The 19,982-nt window shown below is 37.9% G+C and overlaps 2 protein-coding genes across 3 annotated transcripts in view; both read left to right on the top strand.

The window, feature by feature from the left end:
* The first annotated feature begins 274 nt into the window (after nt 1-274).
* lrrc56 (leucine rich repeat containing 56) lies at nt 275-10,571 on the top strand. 2 transcript variants are annotated; one of them, XM_055031609.1, is made up of 16 exons: nt 275-341; nt 466-634; nt 1,225-1,312; nt 1,697-1,757; nt 2,745-2,841; nt 3,641-3,838; nt 5,473-5,641; nt 5,746-5,937; nt 6,143-6,210; nt 6,373-6,512; nt 7,299-7,507; nt 7,609-7,921; nt 8,515-9,420; nt 9,524-9,718; nt 9,957-10,082; nt 10,403-10,571. In XM_055031609.1, exons 2-13 carry the CDS (start codon nt 479-481, stop codon nt 8,678-8,680), a joined length of 1,857 nt encoding a protein of 618 aa, XP_054887584.1. In that variant the 5' UTR covers nt 275-341; nt 466-478; the 3' UTR covers nt 8,681-9,420; nt 9,524-9,718; nt 9,957-10,082; nt 10,403-10,571. The 2 variants fall into 2 exon arrangements, with proteins under 2 accessions (XP_054887584.1, XP_054887574.1); XM_055031599.1 differs by lacking the exons at nt 9,524-9,718; nt 9,957-10,082; nt 10,403-10,571 and having other exon boundaries at nt 1,685-1,757; nt 8,515-9,427.
* A 5,860-nt stretch (nt 10,572-16,431) lies between these two features.
* The window catches only part of LOC129361032 (ras association domain-containing protein 7-like), a 39,541-nt gene continuing 35,990 nt past the window's right edge, over nt 16,432-19,982 (top strand). Inside the window, exon 1 of the mRNA XM_055031642.1 lies at nt 16,432-16,577. The gene's annotated coding sequence lies outside the window, so the exon portion shown is untranslated. The remainder of the gene's footprint in view (nt 16,578-19,982) is intronic.

Genomic DNA, 19,982 nt, shown 5'->3' with positions numbered 1-19,982 from the left:
TAGAATGATCTGCAACTCAAACTCGCAAACATATACCTTTATAACTGGAAAGCGCAGTCAAATATTTATGGTAATTAAAAACTGTCACATTTTCAGAATGCATAACGTTTGCTATGCTCACATTTTAAAATACGATACATTTTAAAGAAATATTTAACTTAATAATGGGTTATTTTCTGCTACCCCCACCGGTAGCCTGAACACTTCGTATGACTGTCGAGAACTACATATCCCAATGAGCCACGGGTCCGTATCCAGGAAGTTGACCCTGGTTGCCAAGTAAACTTTTGTATGTTCAGATGATCTGTAAAATGTATTGACAAGACTATTTCTTGCGTCAGGTAAAATATTTAACTTTGTGTAATTTACGTACAGCGCACTGTTTCTTTGTTTACAGCGAAATGCGAGATACTAGAACCCTTTCACAAACCTTCATAATTATTGTTCATATGCGTCTTTCTTCAGATTGTCGTGAGAAATGAGCGTGTGTCATGACTCTGTGGGGCGGCCCGGTACAGCACGGGTTCAGGTGACTGAGCTCAGCGGTTCAGGGAGCATCAACCCAACTCCTGCCCGGAAACCAAATCAAGACCCAGACAAAGCAGTGGAACCATACCTTTCTCCAAAAAGACTGGTATGCTTGTCTGTCAAAAACACCTTGAAATCAATCCTTTTCCATCTTCATGGACAAACATTCATGTTACTAGTGTGGAGTCTATGAAACACATCCTCTTCTAAGGATTTGCTGCATAGAACTACAGCCTTGTAAAGATATTGATACCCATTGAACTTGTCCATATTTTGTCACATACATTACAAAGTTTTCATGTCATAGATAGACCAATACAAAGTACAATTCTGAAACTGAATCGCTGACAAGTTGCTGAGATGCTCATTTCTTTTTTGTTTCTTGTTAAAAATGTTTTTGAAAACCATGTGTAATTTTCTGGAACGTCACTTTTATATGCTGGTTTATCACATAAAATCTTCCCACAGACAGTTCAGTTTGTGGCTTTAATCTGACAAATGTGAGAAAGTTCAAGGGGTGTGAATAGTTATTGCAAGGTACTATTATGAGAGAACTGTTGGTGCGGCCAGACAAAAAAAAAAAAAAAACCTTCACACCACATTTATGGTATCATTTAGAGAATTAAGATTTTGGAGACATATAATTTAGCTGCATTATTATGGTATGGCATGTCATCTATTTTTGTCCCTCTACAGGAACTGTTGTCCGGTACTCATGACCTCTCTCTGGTGAACCATCTGGAGATCTGCGTAGACACCCAAGAAAATACACTGGGTGACTTTGGTGAGAAATAACATACATTCAAGCCGTATTGTAGGTCTTTCATTCAAACCTTCTTGGAAACAAAAATGCCCGTTGTTGCTTCAGCTGTTTGCTTTAGAAAAAGACGTTACATCAGTGATGACTGAAAAGGAAAATGTTTACTGCATTCAGCATTGTTCTCTCAGAAGTCCTAGATTTCATCAGGAGTTCATGATTAATGGAAACTGTCTGTACAGTTCACAAGTTTCATGTTTTAGTCATGTTTCCTTTGACATAGGGGTTGGGGAGGACTAAACGTTTGAAGATATGAATTGAAAATGAGGGAAATTTCTGTATTGAAATACAACATACGTCTGTCATTAAAAGTGATAGAAATATGGCTTTGCTTATCAGTTTTTCTTGCAGGTGCTTACTTGCCCAGATTAGAGCAGCTGAAACTGAACAACAGCTTCATTATGTCATTGAGGTAGGTACTAAAACACTGATGTCATCTTCTTTTTTTGCATGGTAATTAAAGGATATTAATTACAGTAAATCATCATTAAAGCTTCCATGCTATTCAAGAAGGATTTCATCCTTTAAGCAAAAGTCAAATCCACTGCTTGATTTTTTTTTACCTTTACATCTTTCTCTTAAAACATACAGTACATGTCTTAATCAAGAGAAAGGGGGAAATTTACTGCTAAGCTTCACTTATTGCGCTATGAGAAATGGTCCTCTGAGTTAGACAATGCATCAAGAAGGTTAGTGTTCACTGGAATGCTGCGCTGTTGTGCAGCTGTTATAATCTGTTGTACTATACTCCGACATTTCCACTTTCTCCCACAACACAGGATGTAGAGTTTGCAGCTTGTAAACTAGACTACCAGAGGTGTGATGTTTCCTGCAATCTTGGAGATACTACCAATACACTTGTTTAAGCTTCACCACCTGTTTCACAATGACACAATAGAGGGGGTTTTGTTTCGTATCACATTTCAAATGTATTCATTTCACAAGAAAAGGATGGAAAATATCAACCCCCTTTTGTTTTTTTAGATTGTCCTGCTACATCAGAAGGCCACATCTGGGCCATTGAAATCTCTGGTAATAATTTCAAAAATATCTGGAAGATGAAAAAGAGCAAACAAAATGTTAGATTTGTCTGCTCCACCCTGAGACCAGTGGAGCAGAGCCAGTTGGACACGTGCTGCCTCTGAAAGCGCTTCCTGCTCACAGTTAAGGGAGCTTTAGTAGAGAGCACGATCCAGGGTTAGATATATTTCAAAGCTGACTTATTTTAAAATGTACAATAGGGGTAGATTTGCAGAAGAGAAGCCAAATAGAATTTCCAAAGGAAAATAAATTGTTTTAATTTCTAAAATGAAACTTAGCTGGCCTTTCTCATTAACAACAGCAGTATCATCTCTGTACGCTGCCTGTCCCTCTACTTTGTGCTTCTCTGTCTCTCTAGAGACTTGGGAACCACCCTGTCCCACCTGCAGGTGCTGTGGATGTCTCACTGCTGCCTTCAAGACTTAAGCGGCATTTCTACTTTTGATTCTCTTAAGGTAGACTGTAATAGTCTTAGAAGATTGCTTAAAAACTCATACTATGGTCAGCGTTTATCCTTGTTAGTAAAGATCCTTGCAAACGTATCTGTACCTCGGAAACTTCTTTTCAGTTTGTCCTGTTGCAACAACACAAAAAGAAACCTTCAATGTGATAGAACAACTCAAAGTAAAATTTGCAGAAAACAGCAGAGGTTTGTGAGAGATAACCAACTGTATGTGACTCAGGTATGATGAGGCAGAGACACATCTAAATTCTGCAGGACACTGGTCCTCGAGGCCTGGGTTTGAGGATTCCTGGTCTAAATCCTGTTGAAAACCTCTGAAAAGACTTGAAGATGGAAGTTCCCAGATGCTCTCCATCAACTCTGACTGAGCTTCAGCTGTTTTGAAGAGAAGAATGAGGAAATTCTCTAGATATGCAGAACTGGTGGAGAGAGACCGCCCAAAAGACTTTCACTTGTAGTTGCAGTAAATTGCAATGACTGGTGGTTTTGCAAAGCGTTAACTCAGGAGTGTTGAATAAATGGCACAGTTTTCAAATTAAAATTTGCAGAAAGCATTAACTACTATTCCACCTTTTTTTGCTTGACTTCAGGATTTTGCTCTACTTTGTGTTGGTCTATCACATAAAATTCAAATAAAATACATTGAAATTGTTGTAATGTGGCACAAATGTAATAAAGTTTAAGAGGCGTGAATGTATTCTTTCCACATATTTCCAAGGTCCTATATTTACACTTGCTCAATGTGTTTCTTTCTGTGTGTTCACTTTCTGTGATCCTGGTCCCTGCTTCAGGAGCTCTATCTACCCTATAACAATGTGTCCGACCTAAGTCAGGTAGCCATGCTGGAGAACCTGCAGCTTTTAGATTTGGAAGGGAACCTTGTGGACGATCTTATCCAGATTCAGTATCTGGGTTTGTGTCCCAAACTCCAAACTCTCACCCTGGAGGGGAACCCTGTGAGCAAACGTCCTAATCCTTCTTCCCCTCAGGTAGGGAATTTCTTTTGGTATTTTTTAGCATGCAACTAAATCAGGCTGTATATATTTAACTTTACATTTTTCATATGACAAGAATTGCCCTGACTTGTCATGTACATTGCAATGTTCGTTTTTTGTCGATAGAATCAGTAACATGTAAAGGACCAAAAGTCCAAATGCTTTGTTTTGTGCATCAACAACTTGATAATATACATTTGAAAATACACTCTGCATATGTCTACTGTATTTTAGGATTTCTCAAGGTACATTTCCCCCAAGAGGGTGAAGCTATCAAAGTGGCAGTAGTCTGGCAAAATCTAAAAGAAGCCTGTGAACGGTTGGAGTTGAATAAGTCTTGTGCAAGGAGCTGGGCAGAGCTCCTAAACAGGAAGTGTTGTATTCAGTTGGTGTTGTAAAAGCCTGCTTGCAAATGCAGCTCGTGCCTGTGATCATCCACCAGTGTCTCCTGTGCTCGCAGGCTGTCGGTGTGCTGGCACATGAAAGTATTTGTGGCGATCTGCTCTGGCCACACAAAAGCTATCAAACCCCAAAACGTAACAGCAGAATAGCTGACACGGTTTTACAGCTATGCAACATAGCAAATAACAGGTTCGTTGTGATGTTGAAGAACAAAATCTCACTGTAAACAGGGCAGTACACTGTTAATGTCAAGTAGATAAATCGACTCTCTGTGCCTCTGTTATTTTCCTGGATGCACGACACCAAGCTGCATTTAGCTGTGAGTTTTTTGGACCTCTGTGAATGTGTTTATTTACACCCACCAGTGGAGCATTAATTAGGAAACTAGGGCAATGAGTGGAGATGCTGAGCTGAATATGCATTAGGCATGTGCTTTGTAGTAATTGTGGGATTCTTGGGTTTGCTCTCTCCCCCCAAACCAACACTTTTCTCTCTGTCTCTCTTTCCATCACACACAAATGCACACATCCGCTCACTTCCTCTCTGTTAGACGATCTTTTTCTTCCCTCTTTCTTTTTGGTTTTATCCTTGCCAGTCTCTTTATCTTTTTTCTTTTTTTTTTTTATTCACAGCATCTGTGGGATTTAGTGAAAGCCAGGAGTGATGGACCCTAGTTTGATTTCTTGGTAGCTAAGAAATTCACTGCTGTGCCTTTGCAGATCAACATGAAGTGCAGTGCGTCATTTTCATCTGTTCCAGACATTAGATTCAGAGACTTTTAGACTAAACACAGGAAATGTTCGAAAATATTCATCAGACCAAAAAACAGAAACAGTTTTAATACAGAAAAATGTTCCTAGTTAAAACTATATTTGATACCTGCTTAAAGTTTGTTATTTACAACAGGTACTTCTAGTCTGACTAAGGAGCCTCATTGGAACTCATATACTAATTAATTAACTATGACTGCACATAAATAATAGCCATTGATCTGTCTGCCTATTTGGGGATTTTATGTGTCAGACCAACACAATGTCATTGAAAATTGTGAGCCAGAAAGGAAATGATACTGGACATAGATTTAAACTTTGACTGGACCCTTTGGAAACATGAAAATGTGTCGTTCTTTAAATATTTTCCTTTTAATAAATTTTGAGTTGAAACACAGATGTATTCCCTACATTTACATCGCCTCTCCTTGTCATTGTTTTCTCTCTTTTGCTTAGGCTGAAGAGTATAATTACAGAGCAGCAGTGAGGGAGTTGGTCCCTCAGTTGCGTTACCTAGATGATGTGAAGGTGGAGGAGGACAAGTTGACCTGCTGTAGCATCACGCAGGAAGACTGGGACATTCTCAGAATGCCTTTTCAAGAGTCCAACTCCTTCGAGACCGCTGGTAAAAATAAAATAAAATAAAATAAATGTTTCAATGCATATCCTTATGCAATATATTTGATTGCAAATGTCTATTTAATTGACATCTAACTTCTCAATTTGTAGAAAAGATAGCAAGCCATCTACGTTATTGTGGACACATTACTGGTCCTTCAGGTGCCAGACCTACATCGTCTGCAAACATGAGGCCCATAGTGGCGACTGGGCACAAAGTTTCTTCCCCTCTGGGACCAAGACCAACGTCTTCAGACTCTGATGTAGCATCAATAGAAGCAGAAACCAGTACCCTTACGCACGGTGTGGCTCAGCATTGGTTATTCTTGACATGCATTAAGTTTTAGTGATATCTGCTGTTCTGTTTACGTCGAAACCCATAAACAGTAAAACAATGCAAATAGCAGCCAACCTGGCCTAACAGTGCCACCAAGAGGCTCTAGTTGTATCACCTTGCAAGACGTCTGTAATTTACTGCTGTCTCTCTCTCATCTGATCGGTCATGGAGGAGCTGGCAAGATCCTGTTTTGTGGGAATCCTGTGAAGGCTGTTCGAGCTAGGAGAGAAAAGTTGAACGTGAGAAACAATCCTTCTATCTGACTCCCCAAATCAATACACTCAATCACTGATCAAAAAAATACAGATGAAAATCACTACTGGTCTGATGCAGTACAAAAAGTCAGCTTACAATTCAAACAAAAACCCAAAAAACTGTTATCGCGCTCTGCTCTCTCTTAGACCGCACCAACCAGATCTTTGATCCCTCGCGACCTTCCCATCCATGTGCCAGAACACACGTATGACCTAAAGGAGCCTGATCCTGAAGAGCGTGTCAGTGTGTTTGCAGAGCTGCGGGCCTGGAGGGAACAACACAGCAAGTAAAAATTGATTGCAAACCTCACTTTTATTTATGCTCTTAGCTCAATATTGTAAAAGCCTTTTTTTTTTGTCTGTCTTTGGCTCACGTCTCATTTCAGATGTGGTTGAATCACATTTTTAGCCTTTAACCATATCTTTACAAGGGGCAGGGTGTTTTATCCATGAGGTAGAGAAAGCGCTAAAGAAGAAGAAAACAGAAAACAGGCAGTTCCTACCCCTGGGTTTGCAAGGCTACACTTGCAAACCCAGGGGTAGGAACTGCATGTGCTTGTAAATACACTGAGATGTAAATATTTTCTTACTTGCCTCAAAATATGTTATTTATCTTATATTTTGGATTGATTGTGGTATTTCACCTGCCTTGCCTGGTGATGGCAGTCAGAAGGCCTGGTGGCACCAGTGCATGGCAGTTTTACTTCTGTCAGACTGCCCCAGACTATGGTGTAGCAGCTTGCCACCATCAATGTGTGACTGTGTGAATGACGTAGAACAAAACAATGGGGCTCATCAAAACAAATCTGTTGAGGTTATGCACATTAAAATGGACACTAGCTGTGTCTGTAAATGGTTTCTGTAAAAGGCAAGTTGAAAGAGGTGTGAAATGTGGATTTATTTGTCGTTGAAATGTTATATCATATTACAATTACATTCTTTCTTATTATATCATGCATCCCCATTGTATGCCTCAACTAATTGTAGCTGTGCTCACTGATCATGTCATTTTGTGGAAGAGATCATGAAAAGTTTGGGAACTACTGCTGTATTTTTTCTAATTTGTTTTCCAGGCATCTAGCAATTATAGAGAAGGAGCGATTGCCACAGGTCCTGGTTATTCACCATTCTGATGAAGAAGAGCCCAAAAGTGAAGAGGAGGAAGAAGAAGGCTTTGTTGGTATGAAGAGCGACAGTAGTGACGAAGACCAAGAAGAAGACGAACTCTGTGACAGCTTAGCTACTGGCTCACCAGACTCATCATTTCAGTCTCTTTCCCCAGGTGAAATATTGAATGCATAAAGTAACTACGTTTTACATTTCCATATGTGATTACTCAAACTATCGCAGTTAAGAAGTATTTTTCTTTCTTATTGTTGTCAGACCTGAATCAACAAGAAACATCTTACCCCAACATGGTCCCACTATCCCTGTCTACAGACACCACACCTTGTCCTTCTCCTCCTGCTCATGTCACTGCAGCTCCTACGAACATCAAGCTGCCAGGCGTTCGTGCCCGTAAGCTTCGTTTCTCTCTGTCCCATCCAGAGCAGCTCAGCAGAAAAGACTTGGCCCCTCAGACAACATCAGCTGCAACAGAAACAGAACTGATGTCCAAGAAACATTTGGCAAGGGCCACTTACTCACCCCATCCACCTCCGAAAAGTTATCCATGTGAAGGACCAGTGATTTCAAGGTATGGTAATAATAGCAGTTGCTTTTTAGGCTGATTTTTATTATTTTGTTTTGTTTAAATTGTTAAACTCCAATTTAAACAAGAATGCCATTTATTAGATTTTTGTTTGTTGAAAACTTCATTAATTGTGAACATCCAGACACTATTCCAAATGAGAATTGTCAGTTGGCATCAACTTTATTAATTGTTACATAAATCACTGCCATTGGTCATCAGCTCAAATTTCTTTGAAATTACTATTCAGAGTCCAAAAATTCTGACTTTTTTTAAAAAAAATTTATTTTTGTATGATTCATAGTTTTGTGCATTAAATTTTTCTTCGGTTTTAGGAATTCCATTAATTTTAAATTCATCTTAATCATATTATTAGATTTTAGTGTGTTTTACTTACACATTTAAAAAAAAAAGTCAAATTACAAGTGCGAGTTAAAAAGCACATTTTAAGTATGTTTCTATAGCAAATAAATTGTCAGTATATTTAACAAGACAAAAAAATTGTGAATCATAAACGTTTCAATTTTACATGTATACATATTTTATAGACCAGAATTCTTTTTCTTATTATTAGAAATTTTACTTGTATTATCTTTCAGTGTGGTTATGGACAGGACCAGTCTACCTTTGACCTCCAATCAAAAGACGTCAAAAGTCCTCCAGAGACCAGTGATATTCCGTCCTCACACTGCCAGAGCAGTTCTGCAGAAACATCCCCAGCACCATCTACTTCAACCGTCCAGAGGGAGCTCAGACCTGGACTGACACCATGCTGGCCTGCCTTCTAGGCATCAGGACATGTCAGTTTTGTTCAGTTTGTACAATCTTTGTTCAGCTCTGGTTAATTTCTAGTTGCTCACACTGCAGATGGGAGCAAAGCAGAAAACAAAAACCACAGAATGGAGGTGGAGAGGAAACAGACTGAAAAATATGACACAACCTTGCGTCTAAGTGTAATCCAATGTCGGAGAATAACTTATACAGATGCCCAATGTTGTTACAGTTGCTTCCATTTTGTGTTTAGTATCTCCATAAAACCACATTCAGAGCCATTATAGACATTTAATTGGAGTTTAACACTAAATACAGGCATGAATTTCATCAATAGACCTTCATACTTATCCAGCAGTTCTCTCTTTTTTCCACTCTTCCTTTGGGGAGTATTGTAGGAATTCAGACATAAGTTTGGAGGTGGTGTGGACACTGGGTTTTGGGTCACAGTGAGAGGAACTGGGGAAAGAGGACCTAAAGATACACACACAAACCCCCCAAAAAGGTAACCCTCATGTGAAATATTCCAGAATGGGACGTATCCCTCTATTTGATCCATCAGTCTGTAATTATAATATTTTACATCATGTTTTGAGAAATCAGGGAATCTTCATATTTTCAGACGTGTACCCTTGATTTGTTCGAAATAATTTATTTATAAAACAGTTTTGAGTACTTGCAGGATACCCATGTTGAGGGAAGTTATTGTTGTTGGGAAATAAGCACAATTAAAGGTTTGTTATAAACTTCAACTTTAAGAACTGTTTTTGTTTTGTTTGTTTTTTTCTCAAAACTGACATATTTTACTCAGTTAAAGTAGTAAATTAATCTTTTCAGGTACATATGAAAGTGTAACAACAAAGCAAAACTTGAAGAAAGGATTTTTCCCAAATGTCTTCTGGAATGATAGGAGCGATTGTGGCTAATCTAACTGATGTAAGAATCTGATGCAGCCTCTAGAGGGCACAAGCTGTGCACCTTTTTAAAAACAACACTGCTTTCACAACCTTTTGATAATCCATGAAATAAACGGTACGCTCAAGTCCTTTTCTCTATCTTTTCACCCCATCAGATTAGTCAAAATGAGTGTAATGTATCATAAATGTTTGTGAGGAATTATTTTAAACACACACTAATTATTTTAGTGGGACAAAGTTTAAAGGGACAAAGAAATGTACTGAATCATGACAAGCATTGGAGTGGAACAAATGAAATTCAACTGAAGTTCAGATGTTGTTATTGTGACTTATTGCACACTGTTTTCCTACAGTAATTGGAAATCACCTCTCTGCTCAACTGTGAAGGACAATCTGAGGCTAATGTATCGCAAGAACTCACTGAAAACCACCGGCTTGATGAGGACAAGACACATTCGATATCTCTGCTTTACCCGAGGGTATATAATGTTGAGACAAGATTGTTTTTGAAGATGTCGCAAACATTATTATGCCTAATAATAATGTTTCAGGGGAACTTTTTTAACCAGAAGATGATATTACTAAGTTTCCCCAGAGTATCTGACATGAGCATTTGCCAACCAAGACACAGACATCATAAGCACTAAGCATATTATGGTCTTTCATGCATAAGTTTTCATTTTGGGTTGAGAAGTAATGACATGCTTATAGGAATGCATTAACTGTGCAAACATGCCTGTGGGTACAGAACTGGTACATGGTGGTTATGTAATCTGTTTTTCATTTCTTATCTTCAAAGAATTTCCATAACTGTACCATCTCCCATGATTGGGTCATCCAGTTTCTTCATAATGCTGTGGTGGCACAGGGGTTAAGCACGACCCACATATGGAGGCCTCAGTCCTCGACGTGGCTGTCGCAGGTTCAATTCCCGGCCTGGAAACCTTTGCCACATGTCTTCCCTTTCTCTCATTATCCTCTTTCCTGTTAACTAACTATGAAATAAAGGCCACAAGAAAACCTTTTAAAAAATGAGGATTACGGCATTCCCTTGGATCCTGCCAGGTGTTTTAAGTCTTCGGATCACATCTTAACACGTAAATAGAGAAGAATGGAATGAAAATAGCGGTGCTTTTCACCTTGCCCAGTTCAAGTAAGCTTCTAATTTCTCTGACAGCTATTATTCACACATCTGGCCCCAGAGAAGCTTTGCAAAACTCCAGTTATCAGAGACAATGAGACAAACCAGAAATGGTTGTTTTCTGGCTGAATAAAAGGTGATTTAAAAAAATGATTTCCTCATTTATCTGATACAAAGAAAAATAAAGGTGGCACTGAAGTGAGTGGCTACTTTTATTTGGTAACTGTGAAAGATAAGGTCTTTAAAGAAATCTTAACAGCATGCACTTTTCATCTCTCTTAGTGGGACTGGGAGGTTACACGAGTGGGAGCTTGTACACCCAAGCTCAATGTTTCTGCAGGTTGTGGGTCCATGTTGACTGAGTCTCCTTATGCTTCTTTTGGCAGATCCCCAGCAGCCAAGGCTCAGCCAGTGGGAATCTCAGTTTTCTCCCCTAAGGCAAAACTCCAATCCACAGAGTTAGATCTTAGCGGAAAGGTCTACCATCATTGAGACTTTAGAACTGCTCTCAGTCTGACCCAGCTGCAATTATGGTCATACATTTCAGATCATGATTAATAAAACAAGATCCTGGGTACAAGTGGGTGAAATTGGATTCCACAGAACAGTGACAGGACTCAGTTTTAAGAGACAGGGCAAGGAGCTCCATCATCTTAAGGGAAGTTAAAGACAACTGCATCAAAAGGCACAAGTTTAGATGGCCTGGTCATCTTATAAGAGATGAAGGGGAAGACCCAGAACCCGCTGGAGGGACTTTATATGTGTTTTGGGCTGGAATCTCTGAGGATGAGTTACAGAGTGTCACTGTGGAGAGGAATCTTTGGGATTCCTTTCTTGACCTTTTTGCCCTACAACCTAATCTTGGACAAGTGGAAAAGATGGAGGAATGGATAGATAATGATTTGTACAACAGAAACAAAGCTCCCCTTCTGGCAACTATTATTTTCAAAGAAAGACAAGATGTCAGCATGTACTTACTGTACTGTAAGTAGCAAATGACATTAAGTGGAATCAATTATGTTCATGTTCAGTGAAGGTCTAGTTGTGTTCCTCAAAACAATAATAATGCTACACATTCTTGTAACTGCAGCCAAGGGGATGGGTGTGAACAATTAGGAGAGACGAACTCATCCGAGTCCAATTATATTATCATTGTTTTGTTTTGACTTGCAATGATTCCTTTTTTTTTTCACTCGAGCGTTACCACTGAAAATACTTTTAGTGTGAGTTCAGACAGGCCCGGGAAAAGGTGTTTGTGCATTACTACAAGATTCTGCCGGAAGAAACATTCCATTCTCCGTGAAGAATTTAAGCCTTGTAACTCTTTTTCTGTTGACACCTTTACAATCAAGTGGAGACATGGAGCATTTAATAGCAAATGAAAGGTATAAATACAGTGTAATTTACTGCTGTACACTCACTTGAATTCTTTTTCTTGTCTGATCACATTATCCATCTCCATGCCAAACCAATATTTTTGTACAGCTATTGCTACACAAATTCTTAGGAATTACTCTTGTGGTGATGTTAATTATCCACTTCCAATTCAGAGTACAGTCATATTTAAGGTCAAATGCCAACGTCTTCATGCAATCGCGCAACGTTTCAATGCAGTAAAATATGAGATGAAGATGTAAATCTCATTCTGGAAACCAACAGATCATAAAAAATGTGAAAAAAAAAATCTGAATGATTCTTTTATTATAGCTAATCAAGATATTGGAAAAAAAGATTCTCTTTCAGGGTTACTTTTCTCAGACGCGTTTTAATAACCCAGGCAGAATGAAAGCAAAAACAAGAAAATTGTACTCAAGTAAGCACAATACTTCATAAAGCACAAGTTAAAGAAAAGTTCAACTCAACAAAACTTCTAAAAGTACTTTTTGAGTTAATCAGGTAAGTGTAACTTTCCACTGCTTTAAACACGTGCAATGTTTGCTGCCTCATGGCTTGTGGGAGAAATGTCAGCTGGCACAACCTCAGATAAAATCAAATTTAGTCAGGACAGGGGAATTTCAAACGCGATCCAAGTGGAACGCAAACTGCTGCGCAATCTACTGTCATCTAACAAAACCTTCCAGCCAGGTTGGTTGTTTTCATTTTTTGGAATGAGATTACGTCAGAACGGCAAAACATCATTCGGCTACTTGCATCAAGTAATCTGCTGGACAAGCATTTTAATCATAAAGTAGATCAAAACATTGTCAATACAAAGGCAGTAGAGTATTTGCTGTTTGCCATGGAAACAGGGTGCTCCCAGGGGAAGTCCTAAAGATCAAATTTTGAGATAAACACACAAGGCGACATGTTTTATCATCACTGATTCCACTCTGTCATTTACCGAACCAAAAGTAAGTTTTTGAAAATAAATAATTCCTCTAAACCCCAAGAACGTGTTAAAAACATAAAATAGTTACTTGTACTGTGAAAGTAATGTTAGAATACATACTTCAAGCCTTTGTATCTCTTTTTTTAATTGTTACTGTAAACATCAACAAAAGATCTTTATAGCATGTCTTATCTGTTGGCGGAACTTATTTGTTTCCTCCTATTCATATTTTACTGAACTTCTTCTGTCGGTTTTTACCTTTTCCATTCCAACTTCCTATATTTCACCCCATAAGTTCCTTTTTTTTATTTTTCTTGACATCATAACAAAGTATTGTTGTTCTCCTCCATAACATTATTTATTTATTTTGCATTTACACCTCTTAACAAAGTTAAAAATGTTTTTTTTTTTCTTTTAGACAGTCTTGGTAGGATTGACTGAATAAGTGATACTGAAGTTTGAAATAGATTTAGTACTTACACAGCATGAAAACTACAATGTGTCCTTTGAGAAAGCAGCAGAGCTTTCGTCATAAGACTGGAATCAAAAGAGAAAAGCCACAAAGAGTTCGACTGCATCATTGTACCATCCACAGAACAAATACCTTTTGTTTTGACCTTTTTATTCGGCCACTTGAAAATAAAGATTTTTGCTGTATCGGTTGGAAAACAAATTTTCTATCTGGTATATGTTAAATATCTTTTACCTTCTGAGTACCTTTCCATGTGTGGTACTAAATCAGATATGTATCTGTTGTTTCTCAGTGTCCTCTTTCACAAGTGTCCTCGTAAAAGTCAGACTTATCTGACTTTTACGCCATTGTTGTGAGACATGCATCATAATTCTGCGCCAGAAGAAGCCAGACGCAGTAAAGAGTGGTTGAAATTATAAGTATGAAATTTTGAAAAAACTCTGTGTAAAAGAATGGATTGTGGTGCATCATCACAATACATCACATCACAAACTTTTTGAAGGTGCGTATGCTATAAACGTCTTTATTTCAATAAAATAAATTTAAAATGATGGCACTTCGGAAAAGGAAATAATTTCAGTATTCTTTATCAGCCTAAAACAACAACAAAATGAGAAAGTGAAAAAAGAAAACTGATTATATGTTTCTTACAGTGTTTGTAAATATCTGGTTTCTTTGCGTCTCGCAAATGTGCCAGACTGTCATAAAAGGGAACTATACTTATGCAGCACATCTTGCCTTGTGATTAAATTTAAATGCTGTGTTCTGACTTGGCTTCATTGAAGTGCAAGTATACCACGCTATCACTGTTGAGTTTCCCTTTTCATGTATTAGTGCCTTGCTGTTTTAAGAGAAATAAATTGACAGGCCATGTTTTTTGTGAGCAAGCACATAGTTAGTTATGAAACTTTGGTCTCGTCTTCGAAGCAGACCCAATCTCCAGGTTGAAGTGCATCTCAAGAATTATCTGTAAGCCTGGAGCCAAAACATACCTTTTGTCCAGTGGCAGGCGCATGTAGGATCGTTAATCTTTGTTTTTCTGAATCACCTTTAAAAAAGGCAAAGGAAAATGGCAGAGGTTAGAGCTTCATCTACTGGTAGCACGTTTTGTATTGTTGTTGTTACATTTACTGGCAATTGGACCCGTCTTTCTTCTAATTGCTTTTTTTCTGAAAAGTAGAACTGGCTGCCACTGGTGAGGGAGGGTAATTTACTAGCTCTGAGGCAATGTATTACAAGAAAAATCATTGTGTTCAAGTGCTGAATATATTGCCAAGAAAGTGACACGTGTGATTTCAGCCTGAGCAATAAAGCCTGCCCCAAAAGCTTGAAGACAGCACTGTCTCTTAGTTATGATGGGAATTTACATGAGAAGGTTTTACTATATAGGTACCCCCCAGGCACTCGTCAGACTCAACTGTGAAGCTCAAGCAACTGTACTTTGCAAGGATTTCATTGTCCAGTATATGTTTATATATCTGTCTATTCAACAAACTTACAAAGACATTAAAATAGTAGCAGTAGCGAGCTCCTTCTCCACTATGGTGGAAACATAAGTTATTCTTTTTTTTTGGTCAGAATGCAAGTAAAACCAAATGTGTTAACTTTGAAGATAAAATTTAACACCAAGCTAAAAACAAACATTTTAGAAGGTGAAGCTTGAGGGAGAAAAGAAGATCAGAAATTAATGTATTCTCTGTCTTTAGTTTTCTGCTGAGATTGTATTTCTGCATCACTGCCTTTTCCAGGTGATTTGTGTCCATTGGCCTTTTTGTGGCCCTGGCATCTGCTTTGCTTGAGGGTTGTCAGACGTGAAGCTTTTGGATCTAAGGTCAGCGTCAGCATCAGCTTTTCAGCAAAGAATGTGCCTTTTTCTACCCCTTATTTGTTCACACTGGATCTCAGGGTGCCGTTCCGAGGGATTAAATGTAATTGACAAGTCACAGGAAACACAACCCGACTCACTCTGAAAGCATTGCTTTTTCAAGCAATGGTAACATCGAAAGGCAGTTCAAAGCCACCCGAGTTGTGCTTTATTCAAAAAGGCAGTTTGCTTATTTCACAAATAAATGTTGTTTCAAGAGAGAGCTGCGTTTATGAGCAGATTGTCCAACAGCTCATTTTGGTTATTTTAACCTACAGGAAGAGAACAACAAAGGGTTTCATTTTGTGTAGTTATCCATTCATTTTACGCCAAAGAAAGACAGTTTTACCTTTGCTGTAAGTAAAAAAAAGTAGATCAAGTAGATAAGATTATAATCAAATAATGACTTTTTAGTATTTTCTCACAAGATCGTCATACAATAAGAATCATATCACATGTCTGTCCACCAGATGAAGATTGCATTTTTATTAGGAAACACACACACCCGTGTTTAGTCAGTATCACTGTTTAAATAGTAATGTTTATTCTTTAACACATGAAATGATTTCACTTCGATGTGCTTAAATAATTTGTGCTTTTAAATCTGACAATCTTTAGAAACACCAAGCCTTCCGATTCAAATAAGTGCGGGGACTTACGACAAAATAGTAAAACAAAAAAAAAAAGTTAAAAAAAAAGTTTTACATTAGTTTTATAAAGGAATGACAAATTTAAATGTTTTTGTTCTTCACTCATTTTTTTAATTTTTAATTTTTTATTTTTATTTTTCTGTCTGCCTTAATAAGAGCATGAAGAGAGCGATATTCGGGCAGTCACGTGACTTTTTGTCCGAAAACACAATCGCCGGTGTTTGCCATTGGCCGGTTTTCTTTGAAAGAGCGTTGGTTTCCAGGGCGACGGGAGGGAATGGCGGCACCGCGTCCCCCACCGCCCCTCCCCTCTCTCCTCTCCCCCCTCCTCCCCCCCCTCCCCTCCGCATTGCTGTGAGCCGGTCGCCCTGACACCGCAGCCTGCCCGCCGCGGAGGGATCAGGTAGCTCGTGAGAACAACACCGACAGTCACAGAGTTGCCTGGCTCGCTCTTTCTCCTCTTCCTCTTCCCGTGTCTCACCGGACAGGCGCTTAGAAAGACTGTTAGCCTGCAGGAGGTAAGTTAAACAAAATGTGTCTTGAACTTTTGTTTGTTTTTTTTTTTTTTTTTTTACTTCTCTTGCTGAACATGTGTCTGAAGTTATTTTCATTGTGTCAAAACTACAACAGGTAGATATTAGAGTTAACGTTTTGTTTGTTTTTTAAACAGAACAGCAATTTCAACCTGTAATAGTTAAAATAGTTAAACCGTCTTTCCTTCATCGTGTCATTGTTACCACGTCGTTAAACTGTCACAACTCGGACCTTGTTTTGTGAAAACGTAGATTGTTTTCTCGTGGCAGAATATTTGGAGGAGATTTTCTATAGTTTGACACTCGAGAAGATAATTTACAAAGAATTGATACGTTCTGATTGTTGTGGAATAAGTTTTGCGTGTTGTTGTTGTTTTGTTGTTCTGAAATGTCCCTGCTTTGCTATTTCCCATAGGCCTCTCTAGATAAAAATAAACGCCAATTTAACATCAGGCGGTTTAATTAGAACAGGCATATACAGTTATTTATTTTTAATAGAGCTATAATTTAATTTAGAAAATCGTCAAATTGTCTTTCAATGTGTTTCCTGAGTTTTGTTTGTCTCACTGTTCTTCCACGGTGGTTTAATTAGTAGACATTAATGTGGTGGCATGTATTCAAAGTGACAGAGAGTAGACAAAATGTCAAAGACACCATTTCAAGAAGCTTTAACATCCTCGCTGTTATTGATTACTTATTTTTTTTATTTAAAGCGATCCCATCAAACATAATAAATTAGAATACACAAAACTAAGCATTACAAAGTGTTGTTGCAATCAAAGCATTTTTTATAAGGCACACCTTTAATGTAATTTGTTAATGGGAAGTTGACAAACACCAAAAATAAATAAAGAATGCACATTACAGAAAACTTTCCATTAACATACCTGTGGTTGCTGTTGGCATACTGCAATACAATGCTGATTCAAGTGCTGTTTAAGGGGAACCAGTAGTGATTTCGATTTTGAAACATCCAATTATGTCAAAGGAGTTATTACAGGCAAAGTCAGCCCTTCTTTTGTAGAAAATACCCTCATCTGATGCCTTTCTTTTAAAATATGTAGACAAGAAAGAAATTAAAAAATAGGATTCTTCACTATTCTTGAATAAAGAAAGATTGAGAAATGGAAATGTCCTTGCATGAGTGCAAAATGCAGATAGGACCATCATACTGGGGAAATTGTGAAATAGGATTCAATGTGTGCACAACACACTGAGCAACAGTGAGCATATCCAACCTAATATATATATTTTTATGATGGGCCTTAGGGCTGAACCATTTATAGCATAGTCGATGTTATCTCAATATCAATATTACGTGGAACTGCCCGGATTACTGTAATTAATGTAAATATTACATATTTATATTAACCTTAACCCCCATTGCACTCGCTTCCATTTTGATCATAATAGCAATGAAAGCCAAAAACAACGTACAGTTTTCATTTAAAGTGTTAGGAATCATTTTTACACATTAAGACTCGAAGAATATGTGAGCAGAGGTGCAAATAAAAAGTGGACTTTTGCAACGTTCAGTGTTTGTTATCCATATTGAATTTGACCTGGGGTTGAGCTACAAATTTCCAATTTGGAATTCCGTCCTCAAACTGGCTTACAAGTAATCTTTCCAACTTGAAACTCTGAAAGAGGATGCATGGTGTTGCCTTGCAGCAAGAAGTTCCTGGGTTCAAGTTCTGACCAAGACTTTTTTTCTCTCAATGCACTTATAGGTTTTCTATCTGTGCTTGTCTTTCTCCCACAGTCTGAAAACATGCGTGCTAACTGAGATGGTTTCTAAATTGCTCTTGGGAGTGAACAGGTTCATACATGGTTGTTTTTACTTTGAGTCTCTGAGATGTCCTCTCTTGTACTGGTGACTGGTCCAGGGCGTATACAATAAATTTATGTTTTGTTACGTTTGTCCTCTCTGTACAAATAAAATGAATCTTAGTCAACAACATGTCAAGGTTTTATCATTTTATGTCATTAACTAAGTTTCTTGTCTGTAATTTTTATTTTGTATTTTTAAACAAGTTATCTGTGACAAGTTGAATTCAGCTGCTGAAAAGGGCAGCAGCAAACCCCTCAAATTTAATTACACATATTTTCATAATTTCTGACAGCTTCTTGACTAAATGTAATAAATTTGACTCTGCGGTTGATTTGATTGATTTTTTTTTTTTTTACAGATATGTTGATGCTTTTCATATAATTTTCAGTCTGTTGTCAAACATAAAGTTTCCAGCAAACGAGTTCGCTTTGGTTAGCTTTCAGCACTTATTAAAAAATGTCAGACCAATCATTAAATCTACACTAAGAAATCCAGAGATAAAATTGGCTGAAGTAATTTTGTCTTACATGAGATCTGAAGAGTGTATTTATTTATTTATTTATGAAAGATTCAACAGCTGGCCATGATCCCTGCTCCACTCATCATGACATGGACACAATGAGGCTTCTGTTTGGGAACTCTATTGCTTTAAGAGGATTTTCTGGCACAGTTGCCCTCCTGAAGTGGTATTCTTTGAGCTCCCAGTCTCGCTCCAACCAACCAGGTGGCTGTTACTATGTTTGGTTGTCTTGGCAACTTTGGAAACTGACTCCCTACACCACCTTCAGGTGCACTTTATCAGATGACCTGCAGACCTCTTTGAACTTAGATGCTGGACGCAAGCTCTCATCAGTCGCTTGGGGCTTTACTCCACCGACAAGACTGAGAAGTAAATAGGCAATCCTCCACTAATAAAAGTCAGGAACAGGTAGTTGATTTTTATCAAACATAACAACCTGCAATAACGTTGAGAGATTAATGGAAGATCATGAATAATTTGTTTTCTACCTTTTACTTTACAACACTAATTTTATATTTGGACAGAAAGTCTATTCTGCTTTTCTGTATCTATGTGACGACAGACCAGAATCTTGCTAATCCAGGGTAGCGTTCACTATGTCAGTAAATGACTCTAAAACTCAGATCTTGTCAGCTTTCGTTGTTTGTCGGTATACTGGCCACACTGTCTACCCTTACAACCTACTTTACCATTAGGTGGCTTGGATACTTACCATACAAAAAGGTTGGGGTATGTTTTGTGCACATTTTAAGGCTTTGCATCTTAGCAAAGTTCTGCTTTAAAATGTAATTTTTTTGAACCGTCCCTACTTTATATAACAATTGTACAAGAAATTATTGAAACATGAAGTGCAGCTCTGGTTTTATATTTTAATATAGTTTCAGTTAAGATGTAGGCTTTGAAGAGGACAAACATATGACTTAATTATATGCATTTTCAGTTTGCTTTAACTTTATATTAAATGCTTAAAAAGTTAGGGTGAGCAGGAAGTTGGGTTGGAGCTTGTGTCATTGATCTACAGCTTAGTATTGTATTACTG

The sequence above is a fragment of the Poeciliopsis prolifica genome, unplaced genomic scaffold (genome assembly GCF_027474105.1).
Source record: "Poeciliopsis prolifica strain line A6 unplaced genomic scaffold, Auburn_PproV2 SCAFFOLD001, whole genome shotgun sequence".
Classification (NCBI taxonomy): Eukaryota; Metazoa; Chordata; class Actinopteri; order Cyprinodontiformes; family Poeciliidae; genus Poeciliopsis; species Poeciliopsis prolifica.
The sequence above is the reverse complement of the archived record's forward strand: the minus strand, read 5'-3'. Positions and strand labels throughout refer to the sequence as shown.